The 15317-nt window shown below is 36.8% G+C and overlaps 1 protein-coding gene across 1 annotated transcript in view; it reads left to right on the forward strand.

Annotated features, from left to right (window-relative positions):
- LOC124445395 overlaps positions 1-15317 on the forward strand; it is a 50885-nt gene that overhangs the window by 26525 nt on the left and 9043 nt on the right. Inside the window, 33 exon segments of the mRNA XM_046996118.1 lie at positions 83-628; positions 788-1132; positions 1463-1559; positions 1561-1745; positions 2108-2559; positions 2696-2958; positions 3202-3497; positions 3598-4437; positions 4440-4925; positions 5066-5473; positions 5809-5943; positions 6412-6713; positions 6848-7009; positions 7141-7317; positions 7516-7636; positions 7725-8140; positions 8452-8640; positions 8776-8971; positions 9069-9214; positions 9296-9433; positions 9538-9740; positions 10080-10408; positions 10500-10991; positions 11211-11424; positions 11610-12057; positions 12129-12297; positions 12726-12970; positions 13440-13542; positions 13545-13615; positions 13703-13991; positions 14079-14356; positions 14441-14688; positions 14753-15032. Of these exon segments, the coding sequence (XP_046852074.1) occupies positions 83-628; positions 788-1132; positions 1463-1559; positions 1561-1745; positions 2108-2559; positions 2696-2958; positions 3202-3497; positions 3598-4437; positions 4440-4925; positions 5066-5473; positions 5809-5943; positions 6412-6713; positions 6848-7009; positions 7141-7317; positions 7516-7636; positions 7725-8140; positions 8452-8640; positions 8776-8971; positions 9069-9214; positions 9296-9433; positions 9538-9740; positions 10080-10408; positions 10500-10991; positions 11211-11424; positions 11610-12057; positions 12129-12297; positions 12726-12970; positions 13440-13542; positions 13545-13615; positions 13703-13991; positions 14079-14356; positions 14441-14688; positions 14753-15032 (9269 nt within the window).

Genomic DNA, 15317 nt, shown 5'->3' on the forward strand with positions numbered 1-15317 from the left:
GTAGCCTTTGACATTAAAAAAAGATGTACGTAATGCTTCCAAATATACGCACCTCTTCCAAAATCTCTCTTAAAATTTTCAGGAACTGATGAGCCACGTGAATGCCCTGTCGGAACGTTCAGAATTAGTAATGGTGGTCAAATACTAAGTGATTGCGAAAATTGCACCGGCGGACATTTTTGTAATGAGACAGCTATGGTGACAACCGCTGGTTTATGTTCTCCTGGTTTTTATTGTATAGAAGGCTCGTCCAGCACACGGCAAACACCATGCCCATCAGGACGATACTGTGAACGTGGTACGCATTATCCTAAACTTTGTCCTGCTGGGACATTTTTTAATGGAACTATGGCTCGAACAGAAAGAGATTGCATTCAGTGTACAGCAGGTAAGTACTGTGAAATTAGTGGTCTTACAATGCCAACTGGAATATGTCAGGACGGTTATTACTGTCCTCGAGGCAGCTTAAACAAGACTGCAGTTGAATGTCCCATTGGAACCTATTGTCCTACGGAAAGTTCACAATTCAGAAAATGTCCAGCTGGAATGTACACTGATTACACGAAAGCATCTCAATGTGATTTGTGTCCAAAAAGATACTTTTGCATCCCGGAGAATGTCATTCCAGGTAAAGTGTTTGTCGTTTTGTGTTTAATACAAAGTTCATTTTTCTGTATATATAGAGTGCAGTGTAATGTTCATTATTAAGCAAATATAGAGTGTATACTGCCTTAAAAAGTTCATTTTTAAATTTGAAACTGTACAATATTTTTATTTCTTATGTCAGGTGTCGTATTAACGGTCAAAACACTTTGTCTACCGGGCTTTTTTTGTCCTCCTGGAACTGGGTATGATTTGAACGCTTGTCCACCTGGAACGTACAATGATTTATATGGTTTATATGAGGTGAAACAGTGTAAACCTTGTGACCCTGGCAAGTTTTGCCGTGGAACAAACTTAACTGCCCCTAGTGGGCAATGCGAGGCTGGTTATTTCTGTTCACGTGGTGTTTCAGTACCTAATCCAATCATGATCAATCGCACATATTGTCCAGCAAATTTTACGCACTTGGTAATTGGTGATATTTGTCCTCGTGGTTATTATTGCCCAAAAGGAAGTGATATGTACAAAGGTACGTTGTAGCACTGAATGTGATGTATTAATCTTATTGATGCAAGGATTTCTTGTTGATGTACTTTAAATGTATCAAGTTCGTGCTATTTACATCAATTAAACAGTTGTTTATAGAACTCAGTTGATTTCATTGCTTTTGTTGTCATGTTAAAAATGTACGACATGAGCTAATTGCGAAGAATGTTCGTCTAAAAAAGATTACTTGCTTAAGTTCACTTATAATTTATACACGCTTGCCTCCGTATTAACACATTTTTTATTTCATCTTACAAATCATAATTTTCGTGTAATTTGCGTTTTAAGATTTGAGTCAAATATTTCAATACAGGTTGTGATGCTGGAACATACAATGACGAGGAAGGTCGTTCAAGCTGTAAGCAATGTCCTAGTGGCTACTATTGCATGGGAAACACAACAGACTATAAATTTTCCATGTCCTCAGGGACATTACTGCCTGCAAAATACTCCTGATTCTAATCACTGGCAATGCCCTCCCGGTACTTACAATCATCTCCTTGGTGGAAAGAATATTTCAGCTTGTCAACAATGTACACCTGGTCTCTATTGTTCTGGATGGGGAAATATTGCGCCTTCTAACTTTTGTTCTCCAGGTATGTTTGCACAAGTGTAATTCTTATGTGATCTCGTATTATCTTCCATATAAAACGTAAACGTTTTATATTTTCTGTCAAATGTTTTGTGACGTTTTATGCTCCTTGTCATGATAAACTAAAAATTATACTGATGTTCATTGAATTATCAAGGCAATTGTTTTTGAATGTTAAACTAAGAAATAAATTGCTGTTCATTCCATTATCGAGGCATTTGAACAGAATTGTTGACCGCGGAGAAAATTTTTTTCGGCAATTTCATATGCTCTTATTGAGCTGTAAAGATAAATCTTACGTAAAGGCGATCTCCATTGTATCATTGTTCTAAGGCGACTTACATCTGTGTTTTCATTTCATTTTAGGTTATTACTGTCCGGGAGGTAACATTGAATCAAAACCATCTTCTTATAAATGTCAACCTGGTTTTTATTGTCCAAGAAATTCATCTTTTATGACGTCATGTGACGAGGGCCGTTACTGTCCTGTTTCGGGTATGTCTGTACCTGGCAATTATTGTGATGCAGGTTATTATTGTCCATTAAAATCCACTTCTGCAAGACAAAAGGATTGTCCACCAGGCAGCTTTTGTCCAGTTGGAAGTAAATATCCTACTCCATGTGATCCTGGTACTTATTTACCGGGCACAAATCATGTCCAAAAGTCAGAATGCATCAATTGCACGGCTGGTATGTACTGTAGTGGGCATAATTTGACGGAGCCTACAGATTTCTGTTCTGAGAAGTATTATTGTCCGCCTGGTCAGAGCTCATCAAAACCCACTCAATATTTCTGTCCGTCTGGACATTACTGTAAGGTTAGTTGGTGTTATGATACTTTCGATGGTATTGAATATCAAAGAAACCATGATTTCTTTATCGAGTATACACATCTAGTTATTGTAAAGTTAAATTTGACTTACCCTAAGGAAATAATTTACTTTACTTTCTTAGACTGGATCTCCAGAACCAAAGCGCTGTGCCAACGGTACATACGAACCTCAAAATTACAGTACTTCATGTCGCATTTGTGAAGAGGGCTACTATTGTGATAATACCAATGTTCCTGTAAACAACTTGACTGGTTTGGAATGTCCCGAAGGTCATTTTTGTCCCCGTGGCACTAGATTTGCCACTGAATTTCCTTGTCCACCTGGTACATGGAGCAATGTGACACGACATATTCGCCCCCAGCAATGTTTTGATTGTCCATTAAGGTATTTTTGACTTGAATGACTTTTTAAATTGTTCTTTCTAAATTTTCTAAATTGTTTTAGTAGTCAATTGTTGAGTGATGTTTCGACCAACATTGTTGCGATTGATCAAAAGGATATTTTCATAGCACAATGTGATTATATCTGTCTCCGACGCTTTCAACCTAGTTTTACACAGAAACCTTTTTGTTTGTTTTACACATTTCTTCTACTACATGAAACTTTTATCACGATCATTTTATGTAGATACTATTGCCAAAAATCAGGGCTAACATCACCTCAAGATTTCTGTTTTCCTGGCTTTTATTGTGATAAAAATGGTACAAAAATGCCCAATCCACCCGAGGGCATATGTCCAATTGGGCACTTTTGCCCAAGGGGAAGTTATCGTCCGATATCTTGTCCAAGGGGATCCTATACAAATTCTACTGGTAATGGAAACAAAACTGACTGTAAGCCTTGCAGTCCTGGCAAGTATTGTGTTCCTATTGATGGTGTTATGCAAGAAAGAGATTGTGAAGCTGGATTTGTCTGTTTAATTGGTAAGTTAAAGTCCAATTTGTCAAATCTTTTGATTATCAACATTTTCTTATAGATTTGACTACGGTATTAATGATAAAAATTTCATTTCGTTGAAATTAGGTTCCACTGTACCCAACCCAGTAAACAGCTCTCAAGGTTATCAATGCCCAAAAGGTCATTTCTGTTTGTCTGGTGTTGTCAAAGAAGAGCCTTGTCCACCAAAAACGTATGGTCCTAAGTTGGGTCTAGCTTCCTGTGTACCATGCCCACCAGGTAGCATCTGTCCCAATTACAAAACAATCGTACCAGAACCTTGTCCCGCTGGTCACTTTTGCTCTGGTGGCAATGATAGAGGTGAAGCTTGTCCAACAGGAACTTACATGACAAATACATCTGCACGTTACATGAACGAATGCTTGCCTTGTGACGCTGGTTTGTATTGTGATCGTCCTGGTTTGGAAAAACCTAAGGGCTACTGTTCTAAAGGGTATCTCTGCTTAAGTGGGGCAATATCGAAGACACCCAATGATTCGATAAACAAACGTTGTCCCAAGGGGAGTTATTGTATTAATGGTACAACTCATGCAGAACTCTGTCCTGAAGGAACCATGCGCAGAAGTACAGGTGGAACAAAGTTGGAAGATTGCGCACCTTGTGAACCTGGAAAGTATTGCGACAAAGCTGGTATGTCAGAACCGTCTGGAGAGTGTGATCGAGGCTATTACTGTCCTGAAGATGTTCCTATTCAGGTTTCTAAACCTCAGAATTTCTTATGTCCATCTGGACATTATTGTCCACCGGGTACTTCTGACCCTAAGGGTTGTAATCCTGGTCTATATCAACCAAATCGAGGCAATGACACTTGTCTTAGTTGTCCACCTGGAAGGTTTTGTCTCGGGAATACAAGCATCCCTGAAATTTGTCCATCACATTCGTACTGTCCGGGTAGCACTTATCAACCAATTTTTGCCCCAATGGTACTTACACTTCGGATAATACAACAGGATTATATAATGCCTCACAATGCTCACCCTGCATTGTTGGTCATTTTTGCCAGCGTGGTGAAATATCTGGTCCATGTAGTGCTGGTTATCTTTGTTACCAAGGCAATCCCACGCCAATACCCAATGGCTTTGATAAAACAGTTGGTGAGATGTGTCCTTATGGTTTTTACTGTCCAGAAGGAGCTCTAAATAAAGTAGCCTGCTCTAGAGGTTTGGTTATTGATAAGTCTGGTGCTAAGTCATCTGCGGATTGTCAATTGTGTCCTGCTGGAAAGATATGTAGTGAAAATAACACTTTAGCCGTTCCATGTACAATCGGGTTTTATTGTCCATACAATGCTACAATGAAAGCATGTCCTATTGGAACATATTCTGACACCGTCGGTGCAACAAACAGCAGTTCATGTCAACCTTGCCCTGCCGGTTATTGGTGCTACAAGACAGGTAAAGACAAGTAAAATTCAGCAAAATTTTATTGAATTGTGGTTTATTTTAATGAAATAGTTATTGATTATGTGTAAATGTTGAGAAAACAATTCCTGTTTTGATTATCACTGATTTATCATTATTTTGTATTTTTGTAGCAATGAGTAACTATAGAAACAGTCCATGTCCTGTGGGTTACTTCTGCAACGAAGCAGTTATTGAGCCAACATCTTGTCCAGATAATGGCACATATCGAAATTCAACCGGCGCTGGTTCTATTGAAGAATGCTTTCCGTGTCCTCGGGGCTATATATGTCCAATAAATGCGACCACTTCTCCTTTGGCCTGTTTAAACGGAACGTTTTGTCCTAGTGGTTCCGTGCAACCGCGGTTATGTCAACCAGGATTTTACTGTCCTAGATCAAAATATGAAATACCTTGTCCCCCTGGCTTTTATTGTCCTCTAGCTTCATCTTTTTATTTACATTGTCCAATGGGCTATTATTGTGATCCATTACTACTGAATGGCACTGGTGGAGTTGTTAAACCAAGTTTATGTCCAAAAGGTGTTATTTTTATAAGAATGCTAACATCTATTTAACTTGATTCTGGATAATTTAGCTGTCATAGCTGGTCGTCCTAGTAAATTTAATTTATGAACGTTGTCTTTTCTTATATTTGTTCATTACATGCATGGCAATGATTTTTTGCATAAGGCAGCATTCTTTTAAAATTCTTTTTGCTGACTTTTTCATAGTTACATCAACAAATGAGGACAATTAACGACTGGTTGATGTCAACAGATGACGACTATTGACGATCTATTATCAACAATTAATCTTGAAAACTTTTTCTTATGATAGTCAGACAAGGCTTTAATGCTGTATACTTCTTTATTTAGGCCATGAAGAGGTCCTTGGCTCGCACCGTAAGACATTTAACGACACCTGTCTTATCTGCAAACCGGGTTATTTCAACGATGATCCTGGAAAGTATCCATGTAGGAGATGTAGAGCTGGCGTTATCTGCTTGCAAGGTAGTATTCGAATTTTGTGTCTTTATATTAAGCATATGGATCGTTCGTGACATTTTATAAGAAATAACTTACTATGGTGTGTGTCTCCATTTGGAGCTGAAATAAATAGTAGTTCTGATTTTCTGGAAAATAATAAAGAAATTAATAAAAAGATCTTACAATTTTCCCTATAAATTGAAATCTGTTTGATTTTTTCATTAACAAAATTTCTTCACATTATGATTTTCAATAATGTTCAATGACACATTCAATAACAATTGTTATTTCCTCAAACTTCCACCAGGTACACAAATAAACCTTGGACACTTCTATGATAAATCAACGTTTATACTGCATGTGTCTTTAATTGAATTAATGTATTAGTTGAACTATGCTAAAACAGTTTAAATTGAAGTTGTTTTTTGTCGCTTGTAGTTACATAAACTCACCTGTTGTAAGAATGAGATTAGTTTTAAACAAATTTTATAGGTGCAACTACGGACGAACCAATGGCAAATAATTCGCGATATGGTTTACTTTATACTAATTCGTTTCCATGTCCTGTTGGATATTACTGCGAATCAGGGGACAGAATCCCAACACCATGTCCAAACAAAACCTACAATCCTATAGAGAGAGCCTCCCGTCGAGAGAACTGTTTACCTTGTCAAAAAGACCACTACAATCATCTAACTGGGCAGTCAGCTTGTTTTCATTGCGGGTCACAGGCCAGACAACCAATTATTGGGCAAGATAAATGTCAGTGCTCTGGATCACATCGTGTTTTCATGGTCTGTAACTTGTCATTGTTAGAAAACTCCTTCACCGTATAGTTCTGTATACACATTCTTCAGCTTCTTTCAAAAGTGATAAACTGTTGATTTCTTGTTTTAAAGACTGCTATAAGTAGTTTCTTTATTTTTAGCCAAGTGATCAAAGTTGTTTGTGCGAGAAAGGATTTAGAGCAATGAACGGCAATGAATTGGACTGTGTTAGAAAACTGTACCCATTTTGTGGTGAAGGAACTTGGAGATCGCAATCTGGAAACTGTCTTGACACCAACAAATGGAGAGACCATTGTTCTTCTGTAAGCTTTTTGTTTCTTTAAAGGAAATATCCTCTATAATTTCTTATTTTTTTTTACATTAGTTACTGTTACTGTAAAGACACCAGTGTTGCTACAAAAGGGTTTATTGTTAACAAGAATTTACATTTTAGGTTTGTGATGAAGGAAACTTTATTGGCTTTGATCGTCAGCTTGGTTTATGTACATGTCGGGTTGATGATTTAGAGGATATATGTGATAAAAAGTGTCGCAGAGAACAGAAATATCGCCTTCAACTTGTTTGTGCAAACAAGCCCTATTTGAAGATAACTACAGTTGAAGGAGGCTCGGTAAGAATTATTTATAGTTGTTTAACTGGTGATTTGAGAAAATTAAGGTTAAGTTAGTATTTAAATTCCATACGCATAAATTTCCGACTATTTTTATGTACTGCAATGATAAATTATAAGTTGGTGTGATAAATAGACCTGCATTTTATGAATGTAAAATGTTTTTATTCTAACGTAATTGGTTCATTATATTTTTAGATTTTGTTTGATGATTTGGAAACATTTAGCAATATTCCTAACTTTCTCAATACTTTTAACAAAGATCAGTGCCCTCGACTTGATTCAACTGGTTATCCGTTCAATTTAGTAGAAATGGGAGGTTAGTGCTCGTTTTTATCTATAATTTATTTTGTGCTAATTTACTTTGCTCTAACGACCGTACATACATCAAATCTCTTTTGCAACAGAAAGAGGATTTTTAGGTGTGTATAACCCTCCGGCAAACTTCGTTAGAACATTACTGAATGAGAATCGCAGACAGGATAATTCTACATCATCCTCACCAAACATTTTATCTTCATCTCGTGCACGACGTAGCTTGCTGGCTGTTACATCATCAACCAATGCATTGTCTGGAATTGTCAATCCTACTACATGTTTAGATTATGGAGCATCAGTTATGTTCATCGTTCATAATGATAACTACCCGGAATACGATGAACAGAACTTGTATAATACCAATGCTAATTTTGACTCTGGACCTTTCCGAGACCTAAGAGAGAGGCACTTGCTCATGAATACAAACTCTACTTTGTTTTCCTTTAAGTTTGATTCACCTGGAGTTTACGTCTTCAAATCCAGCAAATATGCTGACTACAAAATGGTTAGTAAACAAATATGATCCGTATGTGTCATTGTTGCAAGTCATAATCACGATGGAAAAATATTTTTGTTTCTTTTTAGCTATGCCATTTTTGGCGATGGTTTACTATAATGTAATATGACTGTGAAATTTTTATATCTTTTGTTGTTTTATACATTTGAGTGTTGTACAGTTCAAATCTTTAGTGTACTGTTAAAATGTTCAATGTAATGTTCAAACCTTCAATTAATGAACTGTTCAAACCTTCAATCCTTGGTTCAAATCTTTACTGCACTATTTACAAATCATATTTATTTCATCATATGTTGTAGTATGTTCGTGTTATGGCCCTTGGTGCTCAATGTGCAGAAGATGGGCCATTCTTTTCTACTACTCCTCGTGCAGTTATTCAAAATGGCATGGCCTTGTCACAAGACATTGTAATCATGCCTGATTGGTTGTTGATTGGATTGATGATGGCTAGTTTGTTGTTACTCATGGTCGTTTTGGCTATTGGACTGGTATGTCAAGGTTTTCCTGATTCTAGAGCATGCTGCTTATAGATAGATTATGCAAATATATCTTGAAGTTGTATGTGACCCCTAACGACAAATATTGATGTCGATTTTACCTTCATTTGTAAATCATATTTGCAGTTAATATTCCGCAAACACGGCTGGAGAAAAATGGTGTTTACATCTCCTAAATACAGAAAGTTAAACAAGTTGTATAACTTTGATGATTACTCCTCGAAAGGATCCGCTGTTCATCCGTTAAAGAAACTTCGTAGGAATTTCTACGCTATTGATGGTGCGCCCACTATTGAAGGAAAGACGGAGGCATCACTTGAAGGTAATTCTGCATTCCTCTTTATAAATCACAATCGATATACGTCGTGTAATCAATCTTCGGGCCATTGGTCCAGCTAAGCTCCTGTCATTATTTTTAGGCGTTGAAAACGAAATGAAGTCTGACGAGTTTTGGGACTACGAAAAGCAAGTAGATTTGGAAGCTTTTAGCTGTAATGAGCTATATTCGATTTTATCGAAACAGTCACGTGACGTGACGTCATCTATTGCTCGGCAAAAGGATCAGGTTGCATATTTTTATTGAAATAATGAATTTACGATAAAAATCTAATATTTCACCTTAAAATACAATCCTTGTGATTTGTAGGCTAAAGAACTTTACCAAAAGGTGAACAGCCAAACAGAGTCATTGCGTGGTTTGTGGGTTGCAAAGCTAAATCTTCGTGGTCGATCAGCAATTGCATCACAAGAGGACTTACAGCTTTACGAAAACAAAAGAAAAGAGGTTTGCAGAGTGCCAAAAAAGCTGTTTTAAGTGTATAGTTTGCGCAAATGACGATATGATCATATGATAAATAATATTTTTATTATTTATGTATTCTGTTACAGCTTGATGACGAGCTTGAACGTAGGAAAGATCTTGGATTTACTTTTCAACAACTGCTTCGCAAAGAACTGGATGTCTTTAATGAAGATGAACAAGAACGCCAAGAACATCAAGTGTGCTTTAGTTCTTCCCTTTCAGAAGCAATGCGTATTTTGAATGAAACCACTGAAAGTAACATGGCTTTGTCACAATTAGAACGACAAAGGTAAATGCATTAAATTTTTTATAGTTTTTTATTATACATGGTGCCCAGATCAATGGTATATATGTATATTGTACACAGATAAATGGTGTACATTTCTATGTTGGGGAGATACAAGGTACACATATACATTGTTTCCCCTCATAACAATGTACCCTAAATACATCATGTATTTAGGATGACATATGCATCATGTGTGGAAGTGCATATTCATCGTTTTAGCCCTGCTTTTTTTTGACAATTAAGTTGCAATAAATGAAATACATTCATTCAATAGATCACTGAATCGTGTCAAAATTCTGTAATTAATGTCTCAATTTCATCAATCTTGTCTTTACATAGGATGAGCGGGAAAATTGATGTATTGCTGCAAGACATGACGGTGGAAGTGACTAGAGAATGCCAGAGACGTGGAGCATGGGCTCTACTTGGTCAAACGACTGGTGCTCAGTTATGTACTATAGATGGACAACCTCTTTATTATAATGATATTTTTGACGCTGATGGAAATTTGCTATCGGATGGTCTGGTTGAGCTTGATGCTCAGACTGGACTGTTTGTGCCCAAATATGGAGCTTGTAATATGATGTTAGCAGACAAATTCACTGTCGTGCCCATTCCACCTCATTTCTTTGTTCATCCAAAAACAGCCAAAGTGATGCCCATTGAAGGTGAAAGTAGTGTATTGAAATGATATTTTGTAATTAACTTTTGGCTTTTATTATTCGAATTAGGGAATTAAAAAAATAAGGTCTTTCATAGGTAATGTTGTTTATGACTCCGTGACGACTCATCTCCTCGTAACCGCTGATAATGCAAATGGCGAGGCTGGAAACCTCAGCGAAACACCGATTCCTTTCATCCCTTACCCAATCAATCCTGACACAGGTAAACTTGTGAAAAACAACTTTACAACTTCTGTTATACAAAGTGAGATTAAGTATGGTGGACCAACAAACGACCCAAAAACTGGCCTCGTTGCTCCCATATTGGGAGTAACTATTCATCCCGATTCTGGTAAAATTCATCCCGTTGGTGGATGTCAAGAAAACCCTGTGTCTGGGTTGCCTGTGCCTATAGAGCTGGGATCCATGATGTTCGACCCTCAAACAGATCAGCCAGTTCCGATTGTTTCAATGACTATTGATGCGAGAACAGGATTCGTTGTTCCTGTTGGAGGTAACATGGCAGAATCTGGAAAAGGTGAAGAGATTCCTGTCATAATTGGCGAGTCCTTTGTTGAACCATTATCAGGTATATATAAATTGGTAGTATACAGTAGCTGCAACAATTACTAAATGGTTTTAGTGTTGTTAACCTTTTACAAATGCTTGCTTTGCCTGAATTGACAAATGGATGCTTTATGTATGATGATTTGTGTATAATTTAAACAAAGAAAATTTTGTACCGTCTTAATGTGACTTATTTTGTGAATTACTTTAAAAATAGATTAACCGCCTTTGTATTGTTTAGGGCATCTTCTCAAAGTTACTGGAGCACGACTCATAGATGAAACGGGCGAGGATACAGAACTTGAGTCAATCGGTGGTGGCTATCAGAGTGCACTTGATGCGAGTGAACTGTATAATGAGTCACGTGTCATTGATGCCATTCGTGAGTGGAAAGAAGCAGTCATTGGAAATGAGGCATCGTCATGGCGACATCAAAAAAGTATCTTGGAGACTAGGTGAGGAATTGGTGGGGTATGCTTTCTCGATGTTGATCAACGTGACAAGCAATTCTTGTATAAGGCTTTTGTTGAGATATATGGCGAAACTAAATATATTTTGTACGTGGCATCTCAATTTAATATGCGTGGCCATTGAGGTTTTTTTCTTATCGGTAATGCTATAAAAATTATTCAATTTTCAGGTGCAAAGAGCTTTCACGATCGAAAATCAAAGTCAAAACGCATCTTTTGCGACGTTTACACGGAATCTTAAAACACGAAGAGCAGACTACGTTCCTCATGGAATCTGGAGGATCTCCAGGATTTTACGAATATTTTGCAACTGGTCAGTTACTACCTATATTGGTTGGAACAACTATGAGAGATATTTCCGGTTCTGGACTTGATGTTCCTATTCTTGGTATTGATAAGGACGCTGAAACAAAAGAAATCATTCCATTAGGGGGGTCACTTGAAGATCCCCATGGCAATGGTCTCGTTCCCATCATGCTTGGCGAGACCGCAGTAGATCCAGCAACAGGCGAAATGTCAACAATTTGTGGAATTCGATTAAACAAGGATTTAAACATATGCGAGCCTGTGACATTGTCGTCGTCACTGAAGAAAAAACGCAAGGCGCATCCTGCAATGGTTAGTTCATTCAATAAATGTTCGTTTCAGTGTATTTTTTGGAACTAAGAGATAAATTTTTGCCGACACAGCTTTCCATATTAGAAGAAGAGTATGTTGCAAGAAAAAGTTTTTGGCGTCGTCAACGTCATCGTGAGAGAGAACTATCAGAAACACAAGCAAAGTTGGTGAAACAAATTCTAGTCAACTATGATGTAACTTCGAATGACGTCTATGAACTGATGGAGTTTTTCAATGAAGGTAAGCTATTTATTATGATGTGTTCTCTGCTTTCGCACCATACGAATCTCGAAACGAATGACAAGTCTTTAATGTTGATAATTTGCTTTATATGTGTATGCAATATCTTCTGTATTTGTTATTCGTGTACGTAACATCTATATTTATTGTTGATAATATGCTGTTTATAAATTTCTCTGTATTTGTTGTTGCTTTAACATATTTTCAATGTTCATAATGTATTGTGTGCAATATCCTATGTGCTTATTATTCCTGCAAAATGTCATCTATATTGATAATACATTGTATGCAATGCTCTCTCATGTGTTTGTTGCTTATGGTATCATGTCTTCATTGCTGATAATGTATTATGTGCAACATCTATTGTGTTCCTTTTTCAAAAATTCTTAGCGTTTGCGACGTAGATGATTATATGTTATATCTTTTAGGAGCATCGTCGCTATCCGATGCAGGACGTCGTGAGACGCAGCGTCGTGCTGATGTAAATATCGAGCAAACGGCAACTCTGCCACCTTTCATTCTTCATTGGATCACAAGGTTTGATTCTATTGAAAAAGAAAAGGAAGAAGAACACCAAACTTGTCAGAAACGATTTGTTGATGTTATTGAAAGACTTTTTGCCAAAGTACAAATTGAGGAAAATAAATATAGAGCAAGAATGGATGAACTTGAGGTATGAATTGACATTCAAGTCATAAATTTCGCCTCGTGGGATAAAAGTCAAACAAGCTTTACTGTTTGCTATGTTCAAAAAACTTAGTGATGAATACGCTCCCTTAGTGGTCTTTGCATGTAGAAAGGTAATGGCCAGCAACCATAAAACTTGTAGTAAATAGCCTTAAATTAAGTTCCCTGTTGCGCATTTGCTCATCATAAATGTCATTTGTACGTCGTTTGTGCTGATTAGCTCTTGCCTACATGGTAATTATTATTGCTCTTATCATGCTTTTAATTATACGACACTTTAATAAGGTCTATTTTGGCACTATATGCTAGAGATTGCCAGCCAAAATTTGTGCAGTGACCACTCTCTCGAATATTTTTTTTGACAATGGCTTTAGTTGAAGTTCTTTTAATATCTTATTTAGCAGATACATTCATCTGATTAATATATGGTAAAATGCTCGGTAAATTTTATCCAGGGTGCTCTTAATCCTGATGCTGAGGCAAGCGTTACTGAAAGATTTCATCATTTGAAAAATCGATTTCGAAGTGAACTTGAAGACCAACTTCAAAATAAAATTGAAAAATCGATAGAGAGCTTGCAGCCCTGGAGTACGTCAGAGAGAAAGTTGAATTACTTCTAAGTGAGGCAAAAGTAAGCCTTTTAAAACATGTGAAAAATAATCCATTTTAGTGAAATAGTTTGATAAGTGTAAAATTTATCTTACATTTTATTAATCAGTTAATTCTTGGCGGAGAAGGTGCCTATGCTGGAGATTTTAGTTTCATATCAAACGGAGTTTTTGGAGACGATATCCAGCAGCAGACAGAGATGAGTTCTGAGCTCATTCCGCTATTAAAACGTGCCATCGCTTTAATTCAAGAGAAAGGTCTTCCTGCTTCTGATGATCAGTTGACTTCTACAGTTTCTGCAGATATTACAATGGTCAATGATAAACAACCGAACAGAAGGACAGTAGCTTTACATCATGACATGTTTAATGTACCATCGACAGACATTACTCGTGAAAGTGAGTTACTTATAGATCAAAATTATTGTTGAAATGAAGAGTTCATCATTTACTTTCTAACTTGTGGTTTATCTTCTGTTAATAAAGCATCGTTCCAAGAAAGTGTTCATCCTTCACAAGTGCAAAAGGTGTTGGATGAAGAAAATGAAAAAGATCCGTCAGTTCTTGCAGATCAGATTATAAATAGTCTTGAAGTTGATCAACTTGGTGAAACCTTCAGTAGCGGTATTGTTAGCGTTTCACAACTAGCCGCTGTTGGTGAATGGAGTGAAAACACGAGACATGAACTAAGTCAAAATATACGTGAAAGACACATGTTAGAATGCGTTGAGATTGAAAATGATTTGCGTGAAGATGAGATACAGGTAAACTTTGGTATTTTTGCATAAATATATTAATAATATACACTATATTTCTACGACAAGCTAAGTTTTATGTTTGAATTAAAGGCGTTTAAAGATGTTTTTGAGGAGTGTCAGCAAACAAAACGTGCCGAATTTGATGAACTTCATGGAGAACTGCGAGAGAAAGTTCTTCGAGCCTCTTCGAATGAAGAAATGGAAAATATGTTGAGTGAATACTCGATCAAAATAGAGAATGCCTTTCGAGACCTGGATTCTAAAAAAGATGATAACTTGAAAGAGGTTCGGCGTCGCCTGAAGCGAAATCGACTGAAAAAGAAGAAAGATCTATATAAGTATGCGTGTGTATTATTCTCATTGATTTGACATGTCTCAATTCATTGTATAAATATTTCGTAGCCGTCACAAGGAGGAGGCCAGAAGGGCTGGGATTGAATTGGTGGTAGATTTGGATCTTCCAAATGAGGACGAAGTCGAACAAGATTTACTACGACTTGCCAGAGAACAAGAACGGCTTTTGATTGATCTTCAGGAATTTGACGAGAATGATGAGTTGCAAAACACCTTTGATACATTGCGCAAAGAACAGTTTGATGCAGAAATGGAAGCATTAGCTCGTGCTATGAGTACATTGGTCCCCCCTGGAGACATCGAGGTTGCTATTGATGAATTAAGAGAGGTAATTTGTTATTTTGTTCTCTTTTAAATAATGAATGATGTTTAACGGATTCCTCTTCATTCAAATTTGGACTGATGATTGTACACATTAAGAATTTTCATTTTTCTCATGCAAACTCGTAAATAAGAAATATTATACTTCAAATTAATACATTTCATTTTTCACAAATAAACGATTTATGTGCAGTTTTGCGTTTGTCGGCGTCTATTTATCTAACGTCGACTTCTATCAATCTAATTGATAAATTTTACTTTGAGCAAGTTTTGGCTTTCCGTGTATGCAAAT

Source organism: Xenia sp. Carnegie-2017, unplaced genomic scaffold (genome assembly GCF_021976095.1).
Source record: "Xenia sp. Carnegie-2017 unplaced genomic scaffold, XeniaSp_v1 HiC_scaffold_22, whole genome shotgun sequence".
Taxonomy (NCBI): Eukaryota; Metazoa; Cnidaria; class Anthozoa; order Malacalcyonacea; family Xeniidae; genus Xenia; species Xenia sp. Carnegie-2017.